Consider the following 27,830-nt stretch of genomic DNA (forward strand, 5'->3'; position numbering starts at 1 on the left):
AGTTGGAGGCACAGTAACACTCAAAAGAAATATCCAGCTATCAGTTGGCAACCAAAACTTTGCTGATAAACAAAGCTTAATAGAAATCCAGTGAATACAGGGTACAGAGATGTCAGTGGGAAGAGGCTGGCTGTTCACATCCCCAGTTCCACCAAGAACCCAGGAAAGGGAATTTTGTGCTAAACCACACCTAATATTGACAATTTATTTGTGCTACACTTTAGAGTCAACAGTTCAGCTGAGGCAAATATGGTCACAATCTTTTCTGAAAGCTCCTTTTTCAGCCCTTCCTGCTGACAGCGGCAACACTTGGATTGACACTTCCATAACTGCAAGGGCCATGTACTTCGTTTCCATTTAAATCAAAGTATAGGACTACAGAAGCTGTAACAAGCTGGTCTGACCAACATTAGCTCAATTCAGCTCCAGCAAAGGAGAGTGTGCTATGGTAATTGTACATGTTACAGCCTGCAGCTCTTTATGAACAAATTTAGGATGGATCCAGCCTAATCTCCCTCTGCAATGACCTCCCCATGCAACACGGAGGGCACATTTTCAATTTGCAGGTCTCCCGTGGGCTGGGGAATCTCATCACACCCTGTCCTGCACGGTGTGAAAGGACAGCAGCACTCTCAGAGCTAACGCTGCCGGCAGCCGCTCACCTGGTGAGCAGCAATTTTCTCCACAGGTAAAGTTGTAAATTGCATTTGAAGATTTTTATTTTTTTTTAATTAAAGCTATCACCTTGGAGCTGCTCGGTGGAGGCAGCCACTTTGATGAGCTCAGGCTTTGCTCAGTGGGGAAACATGGAGCCACTGCTGCTGTCCTCTTGCTCATCCTGTGGAGCAAGGTGTTTTATATGGGAATCACATGTTGGAGGTGGCTTGTTGCTGATTATGGGGATGTTGTATGTTGGACAGCCTTGGCTGCCGCATGGAGGGCTGTTTTCATTCCCTGGGACACAAAGCAGTCCTGCTGGCCCAGGCTGCCAAAGAGAGAGTTCAAAATGCCCCAGGCTGCCTGCTCTCCTTCCCTTCCTCACTGGCAGCATCCACACAGGCATATGGGACTCACTCTCCTCCAGAAAGGCACAGGGCAACCTGTCACCCCAGACACTTCCTTTAAGACAGCAACTGGCTGGTGCTTGGGCCAACACCTGCACTGTCAGACACTGCCAAGCCTCTTGGTGGAATCATCCCGGGTCTCCCAGCTCTTCACAGCCTCCCACCCTTGAAGTCTTAACACAACTGCACTCTGCCATCTAGTGATCTTGGGCAAAAAGAATTGTTCCAGGTGGTATCAGCCATACAAGTTTGGGAAAGCCATCTTTGCACCAGGATTGGCGAGCTCCCCCAGTTTTGTTCCCTGCTGATGTAACAGGGTTGGTGTTGGCTGGCATGGAGAGGTTCTACGTTCCATGGCTGTCCTCAAAAAGGAGGGACCATTCTTCAGTGTTGAGTGGATCCACGGCACAGTCAGGGCTCAGTCTCCAGGCTGCCAATAAGAACTGGATGCAATCCTATCAGGAGCAGGCCAGCCCCAGAATTTCTAATGGGAGAAAAGGGCTTCCCAAAGCACCAAGATTAGTTGCAGCTCTTTTTTTCTGGGGAGCTGAAGTGAGCAGCATCCAGAATCAAGACTTGAGATCAGCTTGGCCTGTGGATCCAGTACAACCAGGGACAGAGAAGTAACATTCTGTGAAGGTGCAGGTCAAAATCTGTGGGCAGCTGACTCCCCTGAGGAGACTTCCATCAGATTACTAATGCAGTGCTTCTTTGTGCTGCACCTTCACGGTCCTGAAAAGGCAGCACAATGACAAGAATGTAATGGAGAGCACAGCTGGACCCGCCACTTCCACAGAAAGAGAAAGACAGCCCTGAGACTCTATATTTTAGTCCCCAGTATGACTGACAAACACTGACGTATTTGTCCAGTCCTCACTGGGCCATGGGGTGAAGCTCTGACCCTGATTTTAGGGGGGAGGCATTTATAACACTGACACTCTTACAGAGAGGGCCCAAGACAGACTGCATTTGCAATCCAGCAAACATTAGAAGTCTGCACAGAAACTCTATCCTGGAAACAATGCCAAAGAAAAGAAAGAGCAGTTTTTTTTCTTTTACTCACTTCTAAGCAAAGGGACACTCGAAAATTGCTGAAACACCACCACTTCCTCCTTCCTTCACAGTGTGGAGGTTTGTTTGAACAATCACACTGTAAAGCTGTCTCTGTAGCTGGAGTGCTCTTTGGACTTTTCATAGGGAGAAAACATAAAGGAAGATCTACTTGGTACATTATACATCTGACAGAGAAGTTGTAACTATTACCCATCTCCAATCTGAGCCAAATGCTTTCCTGGGGATGTAAGACCTTTCTCCACTAGCATTCAAGATATGCATGTGAAGTTCCTCAAAAAAGCCAGAGGCATGGGGCTGTGGGGCAGCCAGTGATGCCAAACACTCCTCTGGGGTCCCCACCTGCCAGAAAGAGGCTCACCTGTCTCTGAGGAGATGTTCACCTCCACACTGAGATCAGGAATGGGTGCCCCCTGGAAGGTAGCCACGCACAGGTAGGTGCCATAGTCACTGAATCTCAGGTCAATAATCTCCAAGCTGCAGGTCACAGGTGGGAGCTCGGGGTCGTTGCGGGTGATGAGCAACCGGTCTGAGAACCTGGCTGGTTTTCCATTCTTGTACCACGAGTAGACAACTTTCTCCTGGGGGACAGCATCTACATGGCATGAGAGCTTCAAGTCCTGGCCTAACTGGATGGTCTCACTCTCTTTGATCACGTCAGGAGTGATTTGGAATGTGGCATTCTTCATGGCTGAGATGAACAGAAATGCAAAACTGGTTAGGGATATCAAAGTATCTTGCATGGGACAGGAAAACTGTTCTTTGCTCCTCGGCAAGGCAACATTTCCACGCAAAATCTGCCCAAAGACCTCTCCCACTTATGTTCCCACAGAATGTCCCAAGGGTCTCACATCTGGCACTCTGGGCTCATCCAATTCAGGATAATGCTACAGCCAGGATGAAGCTGCAGGCAGTGCTTGCACAGCCATTGGTCTGGGAGCAGAGAAACTTTCACAGGCACTTCTCCAGAATATTAATTACTACTAAATATCACATTCGCCCTCAGCTGTACAAGAACAGCCAGGAGGACTGCAATTCCCCCTCTCCCTGAAAACACATGCTCAGAGAAAAGCAGCAGCTTACACCGCACCAGCAGGTTCACAATCTTCTTTGCTGGGTTCCCCACGTTGTTGATGGCCGTGCAGTTGTAGTAGCCCGAGTCCTCCACGCGGATCCTCCAGATGGTGAGGTTGCCTCCTTGCACAAGGCTGTTGGGAGGCATTGGGCCAGGAGAGTGGGACCAAACCACTTCTGGGGTCGGGTCACCGCCTGTCAGAGAGCACTGCATAGTGATGTTGTCACCAGGGTTGACCACCAGAGTCTCATTGACAGACAGCTTCAGAGCAGGTGGGGCTGGAAAAGCACAAAGAGGGACACTTCAGAGCTTGAGAAAGACCCATCCACTTGCCTGTGCACAGCTTCATACTTTTAATGACTTGTTCTTGTTGATGGCTGGTTTGAGTAGGGACAGCCAGAAAGATCTATGAATTGATTACAAATATGAGGCGTTTGTGAATCTAAAGTATGATCATTATCATATCTTTGAATGAGAACACTCTGCTCTTTTATGGCCAGGAAACAGAGCAGGCAGGACCTCACACTGCCCCAGAAAACACTCTACCACTTGTGCTTAGGACTGGGACACAAAAGCAGCTATGACATTTTATCAGTGCTCAGTGCAGGTTCTCTATGGCTTTAGGATGCAGGTCAGAAGAGAAGCCCAATAAACCCACTCTGCACACGTAGGAGTGGCAAACAGGCAATATTTGGCAGTGAAAAACCCAAGGCCTGAAGTTTCAGGCCACTGAACAACTGCAGCCAGGCCTAAGGGCAATGGAAACCTTTGTAGCCTTGATGGAGAGGTGAAGGAGAAAGGATAGCCTCAAAGGAGAACCAACCTTGAACCCAACCACTGCTCGTGCTCAAGGACAGCTGGCATCAAACCCCTCCTCTGGTTCAGAGTTTCCAACCCAAGGAGCGAGCTTTAGGGAAGGTCTATCATTAAAAAAAGCTTTCCTCAGCCATGCCATGATACACCTCTCTATCTCTCACACCCAACTAAACATCTTGGAGAGGCAAAGGCTTTGCCAAGAAGATAGTCCTTGCAGCTCAGAGACTGATATGGAGGACCAGGACCTGTCTGCACCTTAACAGACCATTAACATCAGCTCTGACCTGGCTCTTCATCTCCTTCACCTCCTCAGGTGTTTAATATGCTTTTCTGTACACCTGGGGGCCATCATAATCAGAGCAATTCTCTTTCACATTCAGATGTACTGAGACCGATTCAAAGTGTCTACACAACCTCTCCTTTGGCACCTGTTTTTTTTGGTTTTATTTTATTTCTGCACCCTTCTCACTACAGCCTCCTCCAGGAATTCATCCAAAATCCTTCCTTTTGTATTCTCCATTTCATTCCATGAAAAGTCTTTCAAAGCCTCTATGAGCACTATCACTGGCTCCATCCAGACAGAGCTGAGAAAGTAGCAGTCCCCAGCAAAAAAGCAGGGAGTATGTTTTAAGTAACAGCCATAATAATGCAAAATAAGACATTGTTCCATATTCATGAAGCCTGATTTAACAGCATCATTATTTCTGCCTCTTCTCTCCCTGGACCCTGTGTTAATGAGCTGTGCTGGCTTTGTGTTGGATCTCTGAATTACAGCCCATACAAACAAGGCAAGGAGGACTCTCCTCTCCTCAGCACCGGTGCCATAATTTAGTAGCACAACCACTGCCACGCTGGGATATTGCTTTGGTGTGCTGAATATAATGTCCTCCCTGGCCACTGCACATGCTGTTTGTGTCAGAGGTGGCCAGCTATGCCCAAGGAAGAAGGTGGCTCTTCTGCTACCTCCACTGGCCATTCTGAGGCCAGCAGTTGGAGCCTTTGAATTTCAGGAGGCCACAGCCTGCACTCAATGAGACTTTGTCAAGTCTCTGCAGGAGTCTTGTAAATAGTGTGCAAGGGTTAATGCTTAATAAATAGCAAAGGAAGGATTTGTACCTCCTCACCAAGCTCCAGATGGTTTCATGAGATAGTATGAAGCCCAGAAACACAATAGCTCAACTCACCGTGGTGGGGCAGGACACATTCCTGTCACTAACTCAGCGTAGCTGACACCAAATAGCTGTTTCTGCCCTTGGACATTGAACTGGTCTCAGGTTCACAGTGCACAGACAAACTGGCAGATGCAGCATCTTGCCTGGGAATCTCCATCCATCCCTGTCAGAGACAGAGAAAGCCTGAGACCAGCCGATGTCCAGAGAGAAGGTGTCAGAGCTGGGGAGCACAAACCAGCGGTCCTGCAGGCTCTGGCCAAGATTTAGGGCTCTTGCAGGTTTAGGGTTGGATATGCAAATATCTGACCCACACTCATCTTGCCCAGCTCTGGGCAAGACAACATGTTAAAAAGGTGACACGCTGGTGCAAGCCCTGCATGAGTGCAGGCTGTGTGTGCATGCATGAAGGAGGCAGGGAAACTGCAAATCTGCCACAGCTCCAGGAAGCAAGCTCCCATGACATGCCCCACAATGGAGCCTTGGCTGTGGCAGCCTGCGTGGGCTACCACTCCCCACTCCCACTCCCGTCAGCAGACAGAGGTTAACAGACTGCAGACATTGTTATGCAGGAGATGATTCTCATTTATTTGTAACCTGTGGCAATTCCTTTTGTTCTTGGCTCAGAAAACCTGCTGGCGGAGTCTGCCGAGCAGCGAGGGACCATTAAAAACAAAGAATCGCTTTCAATTCCCTTTGAAGTCCAATTTGCTGCAGTAAAACTGCAGGAGAATTAACCAGCTGGGCTGCTTAATTTTGCAGAAATTGAGGAAGGGGGAAAAGTCAGGCTGACCCTGCTGGAGCAGGCGATGGCAGCCTGGTGCTGAGCTGGTCCTGTGGCTCTGTGGACCCAACCTGCTGCTCTGGAGCCAGGCAACAGCAGCAGAACAGAGAGGGAGCAGGGACATCTCCTTCCCACTAAGGCTGTAGACAAAGAACCCGCTCCCTGCTGCAAGGCCCAAGAGCTTGGGAGAAGTCCATCTCCTTACCAGAGACTATGATCTGCCCAAAGGACACTGAGGAGCCAGCTGAGGAACAGCAAATGAGCTGAGGAGATTCCCTTGACCTGACCTGACCTGACCCACCAGTTCACCTCAAGGTCTGTAGTGCCTGGACTATAAATATTTAAGAGAGAGAAATTTCCAAGCATTTCAGCACCCTTTGGGGCCTTCTCAGTTAAAAAGGCAAAGGCAGCCTGAGTGAAGCTGCTCAGGATTCTGGGCACAGCCAGGTCTAGAGAAACTGTGAAAGCACAAGGGGAAGAGAAAAGACCTAGGCAGAATAGGAGAGAATTAAAGAATTTCATTTAAATATTTCCTCACCTATGCACAATACTACCTACAGGGCAAGTAACCCATATACTATTTCATGTTAAATATAGCCATGCTATTTAACATAAACCCTGCTCACACCGCAACACCAGCTTCATTTTCACTGCCAACTTTTAATACAATTTGCTAAGAACACATTTTCCATGGCCCCTTTGAGCTTGTAGTGCCAGGCTCCACTGTAACTATGTATAAATATGCATTTATAATTATAAAACAGGAGGAAAAACCCTAGATAGCTGTGCTTAAGAAGGTGGTGTAAATTGAGCCATATTGCAGACTTGTCATCAAGTATAACCTGAAAATTCATTTTCCCCATTCACTTAGGACAGGGGCTGGACTGAAATGAGGAGTAGTTTCCCTGTGCTTGGGCTGGCAGGGGGAGTGGACATAAAGAGAAATTTGATTTTCTAACTCTTCAAAGGTAAAGGTACACAGGGAAGAAGAGCTGTATAAGATCCCTTTCTTCATCATGAACAGAAGATAAGTTTTTAAAGGGAATATTTCAACATTTGCTACACTCTCATCCTGAGAGAAATTCAGCTAATAGGGTGAGTTGTTTGAGACATGTTTAGAAATCTCACTACAAAGAGAATACTTTTTTTCTGACATCAGCTATAATTCCATTCCTTAAGCTCATTATTTTTCCTCTCTCTACATAAAATGAGGAAACTATTTTTCAGCACCTTGGAACTCAACTCAGATCAATAAACATAATTTAAACAATATCAAGAGTATCCTGTCAACAGTTAACACCATCAAAAAAAGTTCTGTTTCCACTGCACAAAGATGACACAAGGGATGCAAACTGCTTTGTGTTACATTAGAGAGGTGAATAATTCAAACAGCTACAATGCCTTTCTCTCTGATCATGGAATACTCCAGGGCTGGAAGCAATTTCCTGACATTTACTCATTATTTGCAAATTTTCAACATGCATGGGGGTTTTATGGGTGGGGATTTTTTATTGTGTGTGAGGTTTTGGTTTGGGTTTTTCAATGGACAGGTTGCAATCAGGTCCTTGCCACTATTTGATACACGACACTCAGTTATTGTTCACTTATTGCATGTCAAGCAAGAAGCACCAAAGTGAATCTGCTCACAACTGGAGGTGCCCTCAAGCACTGCCAGCATAAATATGAGTGTAAAATGTATTTATTGGGAAGGCATTGGAGATGTATGCTTTCCACAAACACTGGCACCAGCGGAGCCTGTTACCTGGGAGGTGCCTAGAGCACAGCCTGGCAAACCAGGCTGGAGTCACACATGGATGAATTATTTGTAAGAACTCCTGCAGCACTGCCCCACTCTAGACTGTATCAAATCTATTTTTAAAGTCACTTAGAATTATAAATAAATAAAACAGTGTATGAATTAGAAGCTACACAGTGCCTCAACACCTACACGTAGTCTGTTTTAATGATCTCACGGCAGGCCTGGCCACACGCAGTGCTACAAGAAACTAGAGCAACCCTGGCCACAAGACTTCCATGTGAAGGATCTGTAATCCCAGCAGCCACGTAAATGATGTCAGGGTGCTGCAGGCCCTGGACAGAGTGCTGTGTTATCCTCCTGGGGGAGTAAAGGCTATTGAGGAGGTGAAGGGTCAGAGGGCTGCAGGGACCCTTCCTGTCCCCTCTTACCTGTGGTGTTTGTGAGCTGGAAGGTGATGGATTTGTCAGGAATACTGCAGACATTGCGGACAGACACCTGGCACGTGTAGCTGGCATAATCCTGAGGTCGAAGGTTCTTCAGCTTCAGGACTTTGGTTTCACCCTGGGGTTTGGGAAAAATAGGAGCAAGAAAAAGACACAGGTGTCCGAAGCACAGATCATCATTCCAAGCCCAGATCCTGTCCCAAAGTGTACAGCTTACCAGCAGCTCCCATGAAAACCTTAGAGGAAAGTGCAGATTTCAAGCCCCCCATAGCTCTACATAAAGGAGACACAAAATGTTTGCAGTGGTCATTTCACCTCCAGGGTTTCACAAAACACCCGGCAACTGACTGATATGACCTGACAGCACTGCCAAACAGGTCTGGGCATAATTTCTCATTAACTACTGCCAGAAACATCTTGTAGAACATGACAAACCTTAACCACCCCAGAACAGACCCTGAGATCTAACTCTGATATGTCAGTAGGAACCCCAAGGAAGTCACTTGGGGACTCAACATTGCCATACCAAAGAAAATCAGAGCAGACTGAGGCACTAGTACTGGCCTAAATATGACAAGTTCAACAGTTATGCTCTGCAATACAGGAGGGAAAAAAATACAGAGAAATACACAACTTCCAAAACTTTCTGATGCCTCTTCTCCAGATTCTAATCTCATTTATGCTGATGTAAATCCAGAGTGACTGCAGAGACTTTGATAGCCTTTTCTCATTCTAAGGTAAAAAATAAAAACACTGCCTGCACTCCATTAGTTACTGGCTTGTTACAGAAACAGAATCAAGTTGTTACATTAACCACAGACGTTTTCTGTAGACTTTTATTTATGGAATGCAGAAAGGTCTGAGAATCATCCTATGGTCTGCACACCCTGCAACTCGTATGTCTTCTGCTGACATCTTGTTGCTGTTGTTCTCCTTGAGTTTGTCTAAATCTCTTTTGGAGAAACCATTCCATAACTGCCTGCAAGTGTGAGGAGGTGTCAGCATGACAAATCCTCCAGAGGACAACCTCGAGGGACTGGACAATGAGCTCAGGAATGCTAATATGCAGAGAACGAGGATGTGGAGTGAGCAAATTAGAAAGATGAAACCTAGGGCACCAGTAACCCAAGAGAGTCCTGTCCCCTGAGAACTGTAGCTACGGCACACAAATTATGGCATTTACAATATGCATGTCATCTACATACTTACAGGGTCATATGTATCTCCTGTTTATTGATTAGTGAATTTAGGTATATGGGTATAAACCCTCAGCATAAGTAAGTTTTAAAAAGCTTCAACAGTGAAATCTTCACCTCATTTTTAATGTAAAAGCCTATTCAAACCTGACACTGATAGAGGTTCATCTTTAAGACAACACTGCAAACTCCAGTGAAGGGTACTTTGTTACTTTGTTAAACATTCCAGCCAGATTTTCCCTTTCCAACAGCACTGCAGAGCCGTGTTTTTGTTAACTGCAACTCTTACCAACCCAAACTTACAGGCATATGCTGGGGCTAAGGAGAGGACCGCAAGGGCATGCCTGTCTGAGCACAGCACTCCCAGCACCCTCCTTCAGAGCTGAGAATGACCCATCATGTCAGGAGCACTGCCTGACAGGAGCTGCAGCACGCTGGGCCATTTAAACATTAATGCTGCAACATGGTGAATTTGCCTTATTTAGCTAGAGAAAATATCCCAAGTCCTAAGACATCCTCTCATTAGCCAACATCTCCTGTTAATTACACTGAGCCTAGTGAAAACTGGAAGAGCCCATGGTGGCTTCCTCCAAGGCCAGGGATGTCCTAGTTGGGAGCCACACAGCACACAGACAAAGCTGTCTTCAGGGCCAAACAGCAGCTCTGACCTACAGCGTTTCTGCAAATCTGCCACTAACCTGCAGCTCTCTCCTCCCTCCTCATCCCCCTGAATATTTCCATTTGGATGCCCATTTCCACGACCTACAGAGATGGCGTGTTTCAATAAAATATGAACATGACTACATTAACTTAAAGGTTGCCTGGGGCATTGCTCAGAAATCAAACTCAGCCAGAATGTGCTTTGGGAATGCAGGAAGGTGCTCGGGATGAAACAGGAGCCCTGAGGAGCTGCCCTTTCAGCCCTCCCTTCCCACCCATCCCTGCCATGTGCTCCCTAGCAGCCTTGCTGGAAGTACTGGGGCTGATTAGCGTCTAAAGTACATTCAGCTCCTGAGCTCAGCTTAGGGTAACATGCCCAGAGTGCCCTGGCAGAAGAAAAGTTCCCTTCCATCTCCCATTGCACTGGCTGACTAATTACTGTGAAGAAAGTGATGTTTACAGGGGAAACCTGGTTGTGCAGGGCAAGTGCAACACAGGCAAGCAGGAGAAGAAAAGACATGGACACCTTGTCCCAGGACAAGTCAGGAAGTGCCCAGGCATCGGGCTCCCCAATTACTTGTGGCCATTAGAGAAACTCATGGATCCTACAGCAATGCCTGCCATTTGCTCACACTGCTAAACAGGAAGCCCTTCCCTGATATATGGAGCTTGGGCACTCGATTAAGAAAAAATAAAAATTAGCAATGGGAGATAGAGGAAATCCAATCTTGGGATCTTTTGGATTTTAGTCTCAGCCATCCAACAGCTGCAAAACCTCAGTAGGGGAGCTGTGTCACTGCTCTCAGGGACAGTGATAAAAAGGGAAAGGTCCTCCTAGGCCACACTTGCTTTGCTCCTCTTGTACCCTGGGAATCTGCATGCAGAAGGAAGGTCTACCTGCCCTTCTGGAGACAGCCTGCACCTTTTACCCAGCATCATAATCCATGCAGGGAAGGAAACACCACCCACCACAGTGCCCTGCATCAGCAAGACACTCAAGACAAGTTGGCAGAGGTTTGCTTATTTTCACCTGTGTGTAGAGGGGCTCATAGATGTCCACACCATTGTCCTGACTGTGAGAAAGTGTCTCAGCTCCCCGTTTCCAGATGAAGCGAGCTGGCGGGTTGGAGTTGACCGTGCAGCGGAGGAAGACGGTCTTCTCCTGGTAGAAGCTGCCCCGTACATCACTGATGGTCTGGTGAACGGTGAGAACAGGTTCATCTAGATCTGCAAGGGAGGGAAGGAGGGTCGCAGCCGCTGTTAGCAAAGCTTGGTCTGCGTGCGCAGCCTGCAGAGCAGATGATGCTCCAGGTACCACTGAGGAGACAGGAAGGTCCCACACATCTGGCTGATGACAACTGCTGATTTAAAAGCAGTTTTACTACCTGAGGGCAGGTAGTAGAACCAATATATAAAGGGAACACACAGGAGAAGCCAGAATTCTCCCGCTCACCACACAAACCTTCAGGGAATAGAAAGCAGTCTCTGGTTTGCAGAGCCCCATGCAGTCCTCAAAAAAACCCACCTGCCTGCCACATGTGTCTCAGAACAGTGGGCTGCCTCATATTCCTCAATGGTACCCCCCTACAGAAAATCACTACTTTCTGCTTCAGTGAGAGGATCCCAAGAAGCTCTGGTCCATCATAATTTCTCCATCTTCTTGCTCCCAAATCTCTCCTGAAACTATGGGGCTAAACCCAGGATGTGAGATGTCCAGACAAATGACATGACAAACCTTCAAGACAAGGAATGAAAAGTAAAATAACAGGACAAGATCAAGGAGCTGAGTTGGAAAGTCATCTAGACAGAGCAAATCTTGTGAGGAATCATAGTAATATGCAATGCAAAACACTGTAATAGGTATGCATAATTTCTCTCTCTTCCTGTTAAATATCCTCTGTGCATTTTCTTCAAAGTCTGTTTCAACTGTCCTTTGGCAGCTTCTAGTCACTGCAACACTATTACCTCTCCCAAAACTCATCAGATTCTTTTGTTCTCTTTCTTTACAGAAGATGCTCCTTTCAATTCCCTTATTGTACCTGCACCAGACATGCAGTCACCGTGACTGAATCAATGCTTATCAGTGGCTACACTTGCAAGGACAGAAGCAACAGCCCTGCAGGAAGAGGATTTTCTCCATCCACACAGAGCGTACTGCCCACTACAGCTGCCCACCTGATAAAAAGGGATGATTTTCTCGGAGGTTGCAGCAGGTATCAATGTTTGAATACCAAGGTAGCATGGGGGACACTTCAGAGGCAGTGGATCTTTCTCCCCACAAAACAACTTTGAGACTGAAGTTAAATATAAATATAAATATCCCTTTTGACAAGAATTGGCCTTCTAAAATGGAAATCAGTCCCTGTGTCTTTAGGTATGTCTATAAGGCATCTTCTGAGCCCAAGTTGAAGCAATTCTATATTTTCAGGAGCATTATGACACCATCTTCAGCTGCAAGGAAACCGAGGTACTTGTACCCAGTATTCTCTTGTGCTGCCAGCATGATCCTTGGCACGTGCTTAACAGGCTCATCACCTCCTGCCCTCCCATGCCACCTAGTTTTCACAATATTTTATTTTACAGATTTGTAAATTTGGAGATCTGACTTTGAGAAAGGAAGAGGGAAGCAGGGATGAGTTTCTGCTAACTTGTCATCCAAACAACGTATGCTCTCTGCAGAATCACAAGTGTCAACTTGTGGGTCTGCATCTTTTAAGGAGTGGTTTGCTTGGCAGACAGCAATTGTTATGTGAACTGAAATTTGTCTGCTTGACCATAATGCAGAGATATGAGTAGAGCCATTAATGGAATAATGACATGACACAAAATATATCCCAGAAAAAAAGCTCCACCAATGAAAAAACACCCACAGCTCAGGAAAAACATATGCAGATGGAAAAAAAAGCCTCCTCTCCATACACTGCTGTCTTCATATGGCCACAGGATGGCTGAACATCAAATTCTTTTGGACCAGGACCTTGAGCACAACTTCTCCTCTTTTCCTCCTTCCTTGTCTTTGCCCTTACTTTATTTGTTCAAACTTCACATGAGTGACTCTGTAGCTGCCATCCTTCTGAGGCTGTTTCTCGGCAGGTAAAACACTTGCCTTACTAACTCAGAAAAAGCAGCTCACCATTCCAGTCTCCTGGCTCCCAGCTACTCCCCACACAGAAAACAACACCTTCTTTTTGGTTGCTAAAACTTTCCTCCTTTGAATTCTTCAGCCCTCTTTTGTAGAAGTCAGCTCTAGGTCTGTTCTAGCCCTCCTGAGAAAAGCTAAAATAAGACCTATGACAATGTGTATGTCCTTGATGTACGAGTAATGCCACCGATGTCAGTGAGCTGCTCCAATGATAAATTTGGCCCAAGGCTGTTCATGGAGATGATCACATGGGATGTTTCATGCACAATAAAAGCTTGTAAACATTCACTCTTTTCTTTTCCTTACTTTCTCTCTCTCCCACATGGAAATACTCAGAAGAGCAGCTGCCTCTCTGCCAGTATCCAGTGAATAGTTTTAAGCCTCACTGATGCCCACTTGGGGCAGAGGAATATTATGCTACGTGGGTTAGTGTTCCCAGTTTAATATCCTCTTGGCACCAGTGATGCTCTCTGTGCAACCTCATTGCCAAACACTAAAAGTATGACTGAGGACTAGCAGCACCTGTCAAGGACACCAAGGTACACATGAGAGTGATTACTTACCTCTAACTACAAAATGGGATGCAGGAAAAGAAGGGGTTTGTTTTCAAATTCTGGTTCATTCAGCTGAGGGTTGCCTGGGTGAGCGTTCAACAAAAACTGTGGCTTTTCCCATGTGTTCCCTTGTACCTACTTCAAATGCTAGCAGAAAATAGTTTCTCCTCCCCAAAAACCAAGTGAGCAGAACAGAGGTGCAGTACCAAGTCCATCTGCAGAGTAGATGTTAGTATGAGAAAGCCCTTGGCCACTCCATTAGCCCCACAGTTCTACAGGTCAGAGCTGCATGAGGGACCACGGGATGCTACATCACTCTAGCTCCAGCCTGCACTGTGGGAGCACCCTCGGGGCATGAAGAGCTTCATGGCACAGTCCTGTTCCTAGAGATGCAGGCCCTGGCAAGGTGTCACACTAAGCCTTGAGAAAACCAAGTATCCTTTGCAACGGAGAGTTATCATACGCCTCCACTACGTGGAGGAGAAGAAACGGGCAGAGAAGCCAAGCAGATCTAGGGTGGATGCCAGAACTTTTCTAAACAAAGTGATGCAATGCCAATGAAAAAACACTCATCCTATCCACAGTGGCTGCTGTTGAAGCAATCCATTTCCACAGCCTAGATAGGATACTGCCCACACTACACTAATCCAGCAAAGGGTAGGGCAAGGAAGGAACAGATGGGAGCTACTCCAGCCATACAGTGTGACAGTGGATTGTGAACCTGCCAAAAAGTAAGGATGCCCAAGTCTCTGGCACATTTTGTGAGAGTCACATCACAGCTGGGCTGGACAGCAGGACTAAAAGGAAGCAATCAGGCAGCAGTTGCTGTCAGCAAAAAGGTTTGTTCAGACTCCAGGCTTGTACTGGGGTTTTGAAGCTTGGAGGTTGTTCCACTGACAGATGACCACAGTGCCCCTCAGCTCAGAAGGAGGAAGAACATCTAGAAGGAATTTAAAACAGCTCATGACAGGTTCAGGGACAGATTCAGCTGCTTTATCATACTTTACAACTTTTTAGCATCAACCTCTTGCCTTCTCAAACAATATGAGTGAGGAGAGGGATTTGGTGTTAGTTGGGCTGCAGAAAATTGTAATAGTGGATAGTCAAGGACAATGTAATGCCTTCTCCAAGAGAGCAAAACAAGTTTCCTAGGCATTAAATCTTGAATTTCTCCCATTTGGGCCTTACAGAGTAAGTTTAGTTTTCCTCCCTTTTGAACACAGCAACCCAAGAGTAAACACTAAGTCCAAGAAACCCTCAAAAATCAAAGCCCAAGGTGGAAAACTACTAGCAGCATCTCCAGACCTCAAGAAGGATGAGTACCAGCCAGAGAACTGTTGAATCACCTTCACATTATGGGCACTATGACCAGCCAGGGCAACGCTGAGTCACCTTCACATTCACGCTATCACAGCTCAGCCTCCTCAGCTGTATTCCAGAGTTTTCAGCTCTGTTTCCAGCATGCTACAGAAGAAGCAATGCTGGTTTGCCACAGGACACTGGTTTCAGGAATGCCCCCGACATGTGTGGCACTACCAACTTCAAGAAACACTGCTTGTTTCAAGCTCTGTCAGCTTCAAAAGGAAGACAAAGAAAGCAGAAGCCACACCCAATGCTAGATCCTGCACACGTGCCAGGGAACCCTGTCAGTGACAGACATCACAACACCCAGGTAAGAATGAATCACAAGCACAGCAGAGCTGTATTTTGCAGGGATGGATCTAATCTCCTGTGCAAAAAAGACACTGGGGAGAGCACGCCAGTCCCTCTGCTCCTGAATCAGGTGCACATGGTCCTAGGGCAACGCAGCTCCCTGCTGGCCCCGCAGCGAGGCAGAGACACGCAGTAGAACTGTGGGAAGGTCTGGGTTGCCGCTAAACGACTTACACTGCACATCTACTCGAATGGACTTGATGGCAGGGACCCCAACCCCATTTTCTGCTTTACAGTAATAGCGGCCCCCCTGCAGCCTTTGGATCTTCTCAATCCGAAGGGTCTCGTTAAGCACTGACGTCTCTTGGAATTTGTCCGACGCGCTGCCAGCAGTTTTGGTCCATCTCACCTGCATGGGAAGAACAAGAGAAATGAAATCAGGGACACGAAACAGAGATCCCAAGATTCAGCAGAGCTCCCTTTGTCGCTCTTCCCCTTCTTCCCTACCTACTTCCACAAAGAGGTCCTACAGCACCACCAGATTTACCAATGCTCACCTACGGGTGTCAGTATGTCTCAGTAGCCCAGCCACTGCTTCTGGTCCACTGCCAATCCCCATGTCAGAGTCCAGGGTAACCCCCAAATTCACCCAGACACACACTGCATGTTTGCCACTCCTGCTCTGACCCTGCAAACCCAGCAGTTTTATGCCACCATTTGCACAGCACAGGACTTTCTGTGTTCAGCCTTGAGACCACAGGTGGCTGGTAGGCCACGACACTGCAGCAGACACCAGCTCACACCTACAGAGCTTTTACTGCAGTCCACACTCATCTTTTCCTGGACAGCAAGGCTATTTCTACTTTTTGCTTTTCCATGAGTGAGAAAAGGCAGCTGCTATCTGACTCTTTTCCCTTTCCCACTGGGAACCCCTCTTTTCTTTATTTTTGTAAGTCATCCTTTCACAGCACACAAGATTCTTCCCAGTTTTTAAAGATACAGAAAAAAAAAAAAAGAAAAAAAATCCCTTCAGATTTCAAGCCACCTTTTTATTTGTTTGTCCTTATGTTACATGTCTCAAGATCTAAACCTGAAGGGGCAACAGAGCTGCATGATAGCTCATGCTGAATGGTGGCAAGAAGACAGCAATCCCAAAGACTGAAGGGTTTCTCTTTTATCTGGAATGAGGTACAGCCCCAGCAAAACAATCTTCCTCCTTGTTTTGTGCACTCCACACAATGAGAGAGAGACAGCTTTTCTCAGCCCATTGGTTTTCCATACCTGCAACCTCCCTTCTAAAGGCTGCTGACTGCCAGCCTCCTACTCTGGGACACTTTAGACTCTGGAACTGAGATCCAGCAAGATCAGCCAGCAGAAAGAAGAGAGACTTTCATTTAGCATTGACCATAGACCAAATACCTTGGCCACTCTTCCAGACCTTGCCTAAAGTTCACTGCAATCACCTGATTGATGCTGATGCTCTAGAAGGAACAGGGGTGTCTCCATCCCATTCCAGAGCACCAGGCTGAGCAGATTTTTGGAGCTATTGACCATGGATTTATTCAGCCTTTGTAGGCTTGTGAAATTGTCTGAGGGCCCCAAGACTCTTGGAGTCTCCTGCTTTGAAGGACACTTCAGCCAGCTCTTTAATCTTCGCAATCACAATCTCATTTTAGTATTTTGGCCACATTTTCATGCTTTAATGACTGGCTGACAGAAAGGGAAAGAGAAGATTAAACAAAGGTTATGATAAGAGCTTAGCTGGGGAAGAAATCAATCCATTAGGAGGGAGGGCAGAAATAGGATGCATACCACATTTTATATGTGCAGGTTCCAGTCTCCCTGCTCATGCCTGGTTCTAGGCTCTGGTGCCCCCTGAGCAGGTCTGGCAATGACAAGCCAGCGTGTTGCCCACTATCATGCTGTCTGCAACCGGCTCTGCATCAGAAATTTCTCTAGATACTCAGGCTCAAATCCCTAAAACCTGCCTTCCAGGCATTCAACAACCTTAGGCAGGGCCACTGCTACCAAATTCCCCATTTCTGATGCACACAGGTACCATTTGCCCATCACTGTCACAAGCCTAAGCTGGTTGCTTTTGCTGACTTGGCTCAGGTAATTTTCCTTTTATTGTTTCCAGCATGTTTTGATGGAAGAACCATTTCAAATCCTTGCCTCTGTCACCACCTCATTGCCAAGTAGCTCCTCACAAGCAAGCCCACAGAGGCATTAACTGGCATGAGAAATGCATGGCTTCTTGCCACAATGTCTTTGGCAGGAGTGAGGAACGGGGCCAAGGCAGATATCACACGTGGCTCCCCTGAGTGTACTGTGGCACATCCAGCCTCACAGTGTGCACCAGCTGCCACTCCTTCCACGCTCTGCCCCAGAGCTGGCAGACCCATGCTCTAGGCCAGTCCCTCTATGGACAGCTCCACACTAACACTGAACTGCCCAGCTTGAGTATCTGAAGGGTGCTGAGGTGGCTGCACGGGCCTGAGGCTGTGCAAACCTCTGGGCACCCCAAGTAAGGACTGCAACCATTAGCCAAGCTCAGTTTTGTACCTCCCCAATGGACTCTGTCTCTGACCACAGCACAGATGTGGCCAGTGCTGCACATCTGGCTCTGCCTCTGCTTGGTGGCCACAAAGCACTGAACAGCAGGTTCTGCATGGGGCTCAGTGAGGTGCACCACCAACAACTTCCCAAAGCATCATCCACTTGGCTGTACATCCAGAGAAGCTGAGAAATGGATGGACCATGAAGGACCATGAAGGACCAACTCCTAAGGTAAGCAGATATCGGGAAGCATCTTCTAGGATGTTCTACTTTGTAGTAAGAGGAATAAAGATTTGAGATTTCAGTTTGGGCTTTAGTTTTTTGGAGGGACTTCACATACTGAAGACAAGTAGAAGGTCTTTGTAAGCTTCTGCAAAGCTTTGTGGACTGTTTCCCATGAAAGCAAGCTTAAATGCTTCATAGCTTAACAAGCTAAGTGCTTGCAAAATGGGACATCCCTACCCAAGCCCAACGTGTTGGAGAAAGCTGGACACCCCACAGCCCGCAGTTCTCCTCTATGTGGAGACTACAAACAAGTACCATGGGGGAGCATGGCTGGCAGGCAAGACTGAAGGCTTACCTGTGGCCGGGGGTGTCCTGTGACCAGGCACTGCAGGACCAGCGTGTCCCCCTCCCGAATTGTGTAAACTCGCTCACTGATGTTGTCTTCCTTCACCACGCATGCTTGCCCAGCATGGATGATCTGAGCCTGAGCAGGAGCTGTAGAAAGGAAAGAAGAGGTAAAGATGGAAATCTCCTGATGCCCACTGCCCAGGGTGGCTTCCCCCACCTCATAAGCCACAGAGGGGAAGAGCCAGGCAGTTCTGGGAATGAATCATGAAGCTCTTAGGAGATATATTATTAAGCAATTTTCCCCATTTCCTGAGTGACTGATATCAACTACTATTTTAAAACCATTGGTTCTGTAGGGATGAGCAGCTCTAGACACTGAAAAGCAGAATATGGTGCTTTTTTGGGGCGGACCCTCCTGCATAGGTTGAGGACTAAAAATTTCCTGCTGTCATATCTCCCAGAAAGGAGTATGTGCAAGCAGCTATAGCAGGGACCTGGTCAAATCACAACTGCTCCATGCCTGTCTAAAATAAGCCTGATTACTATGATTTACCTTGCAGGGGGCTGGGATAACTACTGAGCAGAGTAAGAAAGGGCCCTAAAGCTCTGTACAGCTATTAGCACATATCTCTAGAACAGGCATAGCAAACACTGCAGGAAAAACGAGTCTTTCCCATATTAAATAGCAGCCTGTCTCAGCCCTGAGCCAGAGGAAACAACCTCTGCAGAACCAGAGGACCCCATAATCTGTAGAGATTTCTCCACCTACGGATGCTAATGGAGACCAATTACTGCCAGTCCAGACAGGAAAATGGGTGAAGACCAGTGCAGTGGAAAAGTACACAGACAGAAAGTTCCCAAAACAAAGTTATAAAATGCCCAACGACCCCAAACACCACCTATATCCCACAACAGCCCTGATGAGAAGCAGGAAGAGATGAGCTCTAGTAGAACAGGTTTTTATAAATAAAAAAGCCTCAGCTCTGAAATTCTGTGCAAACAGCCTTTGGCTCCCTACTCCAAAGTGTTTGTGTGATCAGAGAAGTGGCTGAGCTGCATTGAAGGTGACTGTGCAGCCCAACCGCACCCCTGCGCTTGTTTGAGGGGGAAACTCCAGTTGCACTTCAAGATACAGAGAAACCCACAAACATGTCAAAGAGCTGGTGTCTCACTGACAGTCCCCTGGGATACTTACCCAGCTCGCAAGAATGCTTTCAGGTGACTCTGGAGTCACAGCTCTAGCTCCCATTAGTGAAATACAACATAAATGAACAAACCACAGAGGAGATGATCAAAGGGTTTAAAGCAATGAGCCTTAGAGAGCCTTCCTAAGCAAGAATAAATTTTGCACAACCTGTTAAAGCTGAACCAAGCACCCACTTTTTCCTGAAGGTAAGTTGAGCTTCAAAGACTGCCTTTTTAAATATTATTTTCATTCCCTTGGCACGACCAAAATGCTCTAGACCAAACTAGCTGGGCAAGAAAAGTGCTCAGGTTTTTGCTGGTTTAATCCGCCAGCAGTACAGACAGCAGGACAGGATGGGCTTGGGCAGTGGAAAAGATCTGCCTTTGAGATCAGCTGTTATAAGCTGGTGTCACCACAGTGCAATGACCAAGCTGCAGGGACACGAAATTAGGCACAGGGCTAGTGGGAAACTGCCCTTGCTGCTGGGGTTTTACAGCTTGCCATGGCTACCCAACATCCAGGCAGCAGCACTGCACACACAGCAAGCTAATCTCTCATTTTCCATCACTTCCACCTTTCCAGCATGGTAGCACTTTAAAAAAAATTATTATTACTCTCCAAACTGTTGACAAACAGAAGCAACATGTCCATTTGAAGAATACAATGGCACAAACATGGACAAATCCCTCAGCCTCTACTGTCTTCCCCTTCTGTCTCCCAAGACGCCTGCCATCGCTCAGGCATCATGGAATGCCAACACTGACTGTTAAAACTTCACTGATACAACTGAGCAGATGAGTGACCTTCCCCTGCCTGGATGGCAGAGAGTCTTGTTGAACCCAGGAGAAAGCACAAAGCTGTATATGTGCTTACACGCAGACATGTGTGGACATAAATGCAGATATGTAAATACATTAATTAAAATAGTGATTTATCAGGAAAAGACATCATGAATGCCTCTCAAGCCAACAGTCATAGGTGAGGAATTCAGAAACCTAGACAACCTTTGCTAATACACCTTAATCCCAATGACAGCCTCTTGTGCAGTTTCAGCCCTCAGATCAGTTTTCTGCAGGTCTGCCATAACATCTTTCACCCTACTGTACTGCAGAGCACTCCTCTCAGGGCTGAAACACGGGCTGTGATGCTGATTGATCTCTGTTGATTAGAAGAGAGACTCTGTCCCTTCCTATGCTATGCCAGATTGCCCCAATCCCCAAACTGTGCTGCCTGCATTTTAGCAGGGTCCTGGCACCCTGAAGCAGCAAAGCTCTGGCAACCTCTCTTGATGGTCTCTGGGCAGCATTTGCCAGCTGGTGGCTCTATTCTCCCTTTGCAAACATGACTTCGCTGTAAAAACTAAATTCCAGACACCCCAGGGACAATCAGACTATTTATCTGCAGCTCTAGCTCCCAGTTAAATGTTGCTCTTAGGTTGCTCTGCTGTCCCCCACATGGTATACAAAGTGAGCATTGCGACTTTTACTCTTCCCTTTGTCTATTCCAATTCCATTATTTCACCTGTGCTGTGTAACTCTCTTCTACCACTTCTCCAGAGGCACTTCCACATGGGGAACTTCCAAGGCTAAATGATTAGGTAGAGTGGCACAGGATTAGAAGGCTTTTGTGCAACTATTCTGTGCCAATACACCTTGGTGTGATTTGCTGGCACATCCCTGAGAAACATTATTTAAACTAATCCTTATAAGGCACTAGACTACAACAAAACAACAGCCCTGGGGATAAGCCCTGGGTCATCATTTGGTCCTCTTCCCCCAAATTCACCCTGGATACACTGAGCTGCAATGAAGCTGACAAGCAAGGGTATACACATCTGGCTTTGTCTGCAGGTGTCTGAACTTCCTCGGGTCACCATCACTAACACCTTTTAGCTAAATCACTGGAAAGGGACATCACTTCCAGGGAACCTCCACTGCTTAAGCTGTAACATTTCTCTGTCAATAACATTACCGGGTCCTCAGCAGAACAACCACCATTTTGTCATGTCTTAAACCCCATGTGAAGCCAGATCTCTCAAAAATGAACTCAAAAAGCTTGGGATTGTCTTGGAAAGAAAAGCACTCAGGTAGATGCACAGGAGCCTGAGACACTGCCTCTGGTTTGGTTATAACTTGGCATTAGTAGGTGGGAGCTGAGCAATGAACAAGCCCAGCTCTTTGGGGACTGCATTAAGATGAGACTCAGGAAGGTCTCTGTTTCAAGCTCAGCCTGCCACAGCACACAAAAGCTGGGAAAGTCACCTCATGCTGTATTACAGATGGGCAGAGAGCATGCAAGGATTAATTGCACTTTTAATGTGCTTGAACAGAAAGAATACATTATTGTTTGACATCATCCCACGTCTCCTGGAGGATTCCAGCATGCAGACAGCTTGCACACTGCCAGCACAACAGGATGGCAGAGCCATGCCTGTCAGAGGAACAGTTTCACAGAAGGCCCTTAGGAAGGCAAAGAAAGGCTGGAGATGAAGGAGTAATCACAGCCATTCTCAGCAGTGCTCCACACAGAACAACTCTTGCACAGAGACAGCCTCCCCTGTTGAGTTCTTCTGGGGCAGAATCCCTCACCTCAGGCCAGCCAACCCCAAAACTGAGGTCCAAGGAAGACCTCTGATGGCCTCTATGGAGGAAGAAGGGACAGATTGTTCCCAGAAATTTCGTGGGACAGAGGTATCATCACTTTTATTCAACCTTCAGGTAAGAGATCAACTTAGAAAAGGCTCTCAATACAAAGTCCTCCAGAGAAACTAGGCCAGCCACATATTGAGTGTCAGATGCTTTAGAAGGGAAAAAAAAAATCAGACTGTGAACATGCAGCATTAGGCCCTTGCTCAGAAAATGGCTGGCCTGTAACGCATTTGGCCTCCGCACCAAGATTTCCTACTATGAATTCACTTGATATATTTACACATTAAAACAAAAGGAAATTGAAGTGGATAAAATAACATTATTCCCAGTGCAGCGTACTGTACAATGTTATTATTACCATAACCTCGAAAGTTTATGAGACCCTTGGTACTTAGAGGTTGTTAATACCATGAAAATGTAGAAAAGGAGAGAGAAATGGTCTTTTGGAGAGGACTGAGTCATCTGTATTTGGTTTACAGGTCCAGCCATCCATCTTATTGAACCTCAGATCTCATCAGTAACATGATGACAACGATGAGAGCTCCTTCACAGAGAGGATGGTGAGTGACAGATACTGCACTGACACTCCCTCAGTCACTGCCAGCACCCACAGGGGCGGCTGCTGCACCTACTGCACTTCTCTGCTGCCTTCCCAGCCCTCCCACAGCAGCCACCACATTTGACTCTGTCCCACCACTACCCCTGCCTTCTGCACGCCCTGCTGACTGCCTCAAGGATGGAGAGCATCCATCTCCAAAGCTGCTGGGCCAATACCTGTAGCTGAGCACACAGGGGCACTGAACCCACCACCTCTGCTACCATCCTCCAGGGTGGGGAGAGAGGGAAGCTTCACCTAGAGCTTTCCTCTTCCTGAGCCTGAATCTACCCCCCTGCTTTACAAGGCAAGAAATGGTCTTCCATGTATCTGGGGCAGATATCATTCGGTCTCTTCTGCACATACGCTAGGCAAAGAAGCCAAGGTCCTTCCCATTCCTGTTCTCAAGCTCCCCAGACTCACACTGCTTAGTTACACTCAAACGAAGAGGGCATCAGCTGCTAATCTGCAGCTTAAACCTCTCGAGAACCTGTTTGTCTCCTTTTCCCACCTTCCCATCCCGAGCAAATGGCATGTAACAGCTGAATCTTGAAGGGAGTTCCCAGAAATGGGAAAACACACGGTGTTTACAGACCACGGTGGGGTTGAATAAGCATTTCACTAAGGAAATCCACATGTGGAATTTCTTGCTGAAGAGACACTGCCAGCGACTGCCTCTCCAGGAACTGCCCTGCAGCACTGTTAGCCACACACCAGGCACGGCACAGCACCCAAGGGGCAGCTCAGGCCTGGAAGTCACTGCTGGAGGCAGGGTTTCATCCCTTCTGCTCAGCAACGCCCCGATCTGCCTGGAGAGCAGGGGCACACAGACACGGAGACCCACGAGGAAGGGGCTGCGTCCCCTCAGCAGAGCACAGAGAAAGGCAGCACACGTGTAAAGGGAGGAGACGAGCTGGCAACACTTGGCAGCAGCAAGGAAGGTCTCATACCATGGGAAGGGTCTGCAGGGGCAGCATCCTGATGGCCAAACCAAACACCCTGCTCTGGGAGGGGATGGGAACTGCCCTGATGTGTGCTCCAGCGCTGCTTTGCTGGTCTCATTGATTGCTCCACTAGGGATGAAGACCACAGGCTTTGCTGAAACTTTAGACAAAACAAATTAACCAGGCCAGATCCAGCCCACAATGCAGGGCACGATATCGATGGGCCATTTGAAAAGGAGAATTCACTCCAGCTTGAGGACAATTATGGAAATAATAATACACAATCAGTGTCCATTAACACTGTCAGCAGGGCTGTGGATCAATATTGTATTAATGGCTGAAGAAAAACCAGCCATACCCACCAGTCAGCAGTAAAGACCAGCACAAGAGCAGAGGGAGAGGAGGTGGCAGTGGGTGGGTGTAATCGAGTTCAGGCGTCGATGTCTTTGTGCAGCCTGCCCAGGGGAGCCCACTTTCCAAACCAAATGCCACCACCATTTTCCAAACACATTCCCTGGGGCTTCCTCAGGGGCTTCCTTCTCCTCACCTCAGCCCCTCTCAGGCTCTTTGCCCAGTGAAAGGCAAAGGGAGCCCAGTCCCTGCAGGGAACTTTTCCCATGGGAGGTGCTTTGTACAGTTCAGTCTGCTTAAACTCCAACTTTTAACATAAGGCCAGGCTGGTCCAGCAGCACAGAGAGAGGCAATGCAGAAGGCCCAGGGATAGCAGGGGATCAAAGCATATCCACAGCCCTGAGCCTCCTCCCACTCCTTGGACTTCTGTCTCCTCCAAGCTCCTCCTGTTGCCACTTCCAATGTCATGTGCTGCCTGGGCAGCTCTGTGCTGCCACTGTCCTAAACCAAAAGACATCAGGAAGCCCTCCCTGCCTACTGACACTAAAGGGTACCACCCCAAACCAGGCAGATCTCCACTGAGGCTCCTGGGCTCTCACACCCCAGTGTTTTCACTGCAGCCCAAACCACATATGCTCAAAAAAAGAAGAAAAATCTGCTTACTGCACACCCGGCCCAAACTTGCTGCAGGAAACACATCATATTTCAGTGGCAAAATGTGACTGACTCCTTTGGTGTTTGTACACTGATCATGGTAAAAAAAACAAACATCAATTCACCCACAAAAACCCACATCCACTCACAAGATATGCAAGGAACCATGTCTAACCCCACACAATACTTCACAGCTACTCTTGAGCAAGAAGAAAAAAATAAAATTTTCAATGAGAAGTGCACAGAGAAATGACAGAAGTGTGGAAAGTAATTGCAGAACACGAAACTTGGCTACTTGAAATAGTATGGGATTTTTTTCCCTTGGAAGAGACCAAGACTGTGTCATTACATCTCTGTCTGATTGCATCTCCAAAAACCAAGTTTCTTTTTGTAAAACTCAGCCAGATGATTTCCACAGCCTTAAAATAACTTTTTGCTTAATCAATGTCACTTCCTTGAAGCATCTCTCTAATTTTGTTTATTTTAGAAAAATGCTAGTCACAAAATCATGTGAGATGTCATGAATAGCAGGTACACCCCCCAGCGACTGCAACACCTGCTCCTGAGACCATTGTTCAGCTTTGAACCAAAGCAGGATTATGGGCTTTACTAAAGTGTCAGGCACCAGATCATCACTGATCACCTCAGTCCCCTTCTCCACAGCCTGCAGCAGCTCACTAGCTTTCCTAGATGTTCCCAAAACATTCTTATTTTCCTTATATTCCAAAATATATGTCCACCTAAATTTAAAAGTGCTAAGTAGAACAGCAAAATTGATCAGCAACTTTGTTTGATAAGAATCAAGTGACAGGGGTTACACACACAGAGCATTATGGTGGCATAAACTCTACATTGCTGCCTAACTTTCATGCCTGAGTGGAATTTCTGTAGACAACTCAATGCCAGCAACAAGCAGTAGCTTGTTTTCAAATCATTAGGGGCTCCAGATACAGTGGCAGTCAGAGCCTGCACCTCAGCAACACTGGCCTGGAAGATTCCAGCTTTGGCTGGGAAATGAAAAAAGCATGCCTGTCTCATAATGGCCCTAAAAGAGATTTTATCATCTCTCCCAACCCTCTTCCTGCTGTGCCAGCTACAGAGCCTGACATGTATCTCTGAATCTTGGTGCAAAACTCAATGAGCCACAGAGCCACACTGGGTGAGGTGATGCTGCCAAGCTGATCGCTCAAAATATTGCACATTTCTTTTCTGGTTGCCACTTAAATTTCCTGAGCATATATTTTAGGGAAAAACACAAATCAGGCAAGCAGCCTGGAGGAGAAATTCTCTAATCTAGGAGATGTAGACCAGTAACAGAATGACGTGTTTATCAGCTGGTAAAATACCCAAAAATGAAACAGTCCAGTCAGAGAGAAAAGGGCTAGAAAGAGAGGAACTCAACTGGACATGGGTAGCACAGACACTGGTTTATCTGACCCCTGTGCTGCAGGAACAGGTGAGTACTGCAGGACAGGTGAGCACAGGCTCCTTGGTAGGTTTGATCACTTGTCTCCTTTATGTGAACTCACACCAGGTCTCCAGTCCCCTTAGCCAATCTCCAGCTTCTCCATGACCCCACCACCCTCAATGGGCAATGAACAGCTACAGAAGGAAGAAATGCAAACCCTCTGGCCTTTGGTTTTAGCTTTCATTGCACCCATCCCCAGGGGCTTCCAAGTAGCCAGCTCACCAGAGAGCCAAGGTAGCTCAGATGGAGATTCATCTCACACTTCTGCTCCCCCTTTTCTGCCTCTCTGTCGCAGCACGCAGGAGGCACTGGAGCTGCATATCCCCACTCAGACAGGAAAAATGCCTTTCAGAGCCATGCTGCAGCTTGCCAGCACTGGTAGCAACGTCCAACAGATGATGTCCCTACCATCTGCTGCTAATAACTTGTGCAGGCAAATGGGTTTTGTTTGAATGGTCCCAAGGGCTTTACCCTCTCTCCCCTGAATTCAAGATCAGCTTATTTCCGAAGCACCACTGGTGCTGCTTTTTCTCCCCTTTTCTTCTTTGAACCCCTTTGGTACAACAGTGACTCTCCAACAGAGAGGTCCATGTGCACAGACCTTTAAACCAGAGTACTTTGAAACTCATCTGTTGTTTCATGGCTGGATCATTTGACATAGGACATAAAAGGAGAGCACAACACAGACACTTCAGTCCTTCAAAACGGGGAAAAAAAAGTCAATTTGCTAATCATCTGTCAACTAGATTAGAAGCAAAGGTGCATGAACTCTAATCAATGAATAACTGCAAGCTCCTTTTCATATCAAAGCCAGAAAAAATATCAGATGACAGCTGTTGCTCCTGAATCATGAAAAATAAGGCAAAGCAGAGGTAGTGGTTTCAAACTGCATTCCCCAGGTAGTGGGATACAGGGAGAACGCTCCAGACTTTGCTGGTGACAACTCTACCAGAGTCACATCCACACCTTAAAACCCACTCTGTAAACACAGGAAGAGAAACAAATTCAATCTCCAGGTATACTAAAAAAAATGTAACAGAAGAAATAGAACAAAAACCAAACTAGTACTCAATCAAAGTACACTGTCAGAAAATGCATAAGAATGGGAGCAGTCCAGCTGATGCTGTTCAAAATGCAAAACCCTGAGGTGCAAATTCTTCAATGCCGAGGTGGAAAATGGAGAAAGACTGGCAGAGAAGAGCTCTCAGAGGAGAGGACTCCTCTCTACGTGGAGAGCCAAAGGGGATGATGTATGCTCAGGGCTGCTGGCCCCAGAGAGGGGCAGACATGTGCTGACATGGGGCAGCAAAGCAAGGAAGAGACTACCTGGTGCCCCAACTTTCCTGAAGGCTCCCTTTGTACAAGACCAAAGCAGATCCACCACTGCCAGGAGAGTTTCTGCAGAGGCACAAAGCTCTGTGCAGACCACAAAGCCCGGCTGTGAAGCTGGGTAAATACTCAAGCAC

General features: G+C 47.1%; 1 protein-coding gene across 2 annotated transcripts in view; it reads right to left on the reverse strand.

Annotated features, from left to right (window-relative positions):
• MDGA1 (MAM domain containing glycosylphosphatidylinositol anchor 1) overlaps nucleotides 1-27,830 on the reverse strand; it is a 138,677-nt gene that overhangs the window by 72,949 nt on the left and 37,898 nt on the right. For both annotated transcript variants that reach the window (XM_050972886.1, XM_050972887.1), the window contains exons 2-7: nucleotides 18,526-18,665; nucleotides 15,621-15,795; nucleotides 11,068-11,264; nucleotides 8,167-8,299; nucleotides 3,219-3,488; nucleotides 2,497-2,826 (exon numbers count right to left, since the gene is read on the reverse strand). In XM_050972886.1, coding sequence (XP_050828843.1) covers nucleotides 2,497-2,826; nucleotides 3,219-3,488; nucleotides 8,167-8,299; nucleotides 11,068-11,264; nucleotides 15,621-15,795; nucleotides 18,526-18,665 — 1,245 coding nt within the window. The remainder of the gene's footprint in view (nucleotides 1-2,496; nucleotides 2,827-3,218; nucleotides 3,489-8,166; nucleotides 8,300-11,067; nucleotides 11,265-15,620; nucleotides 15,796-18,525; nucleotides 18,666-27,830) is intronic.

This window comes from Serinus canaria, chromosome 3 (genome assembly GCF_022539315.1).
Source record: "Serinus canaria isolate serCan28SL12 chromosome 3, serCan2020, whole genome shotgun sequence".
Classification (NCBI taxonomy): Eukaryota; Metazoa; Chordata; class Aves; order Passeriformes; family Fringillidae; genus Serinus; species Serinus canaria.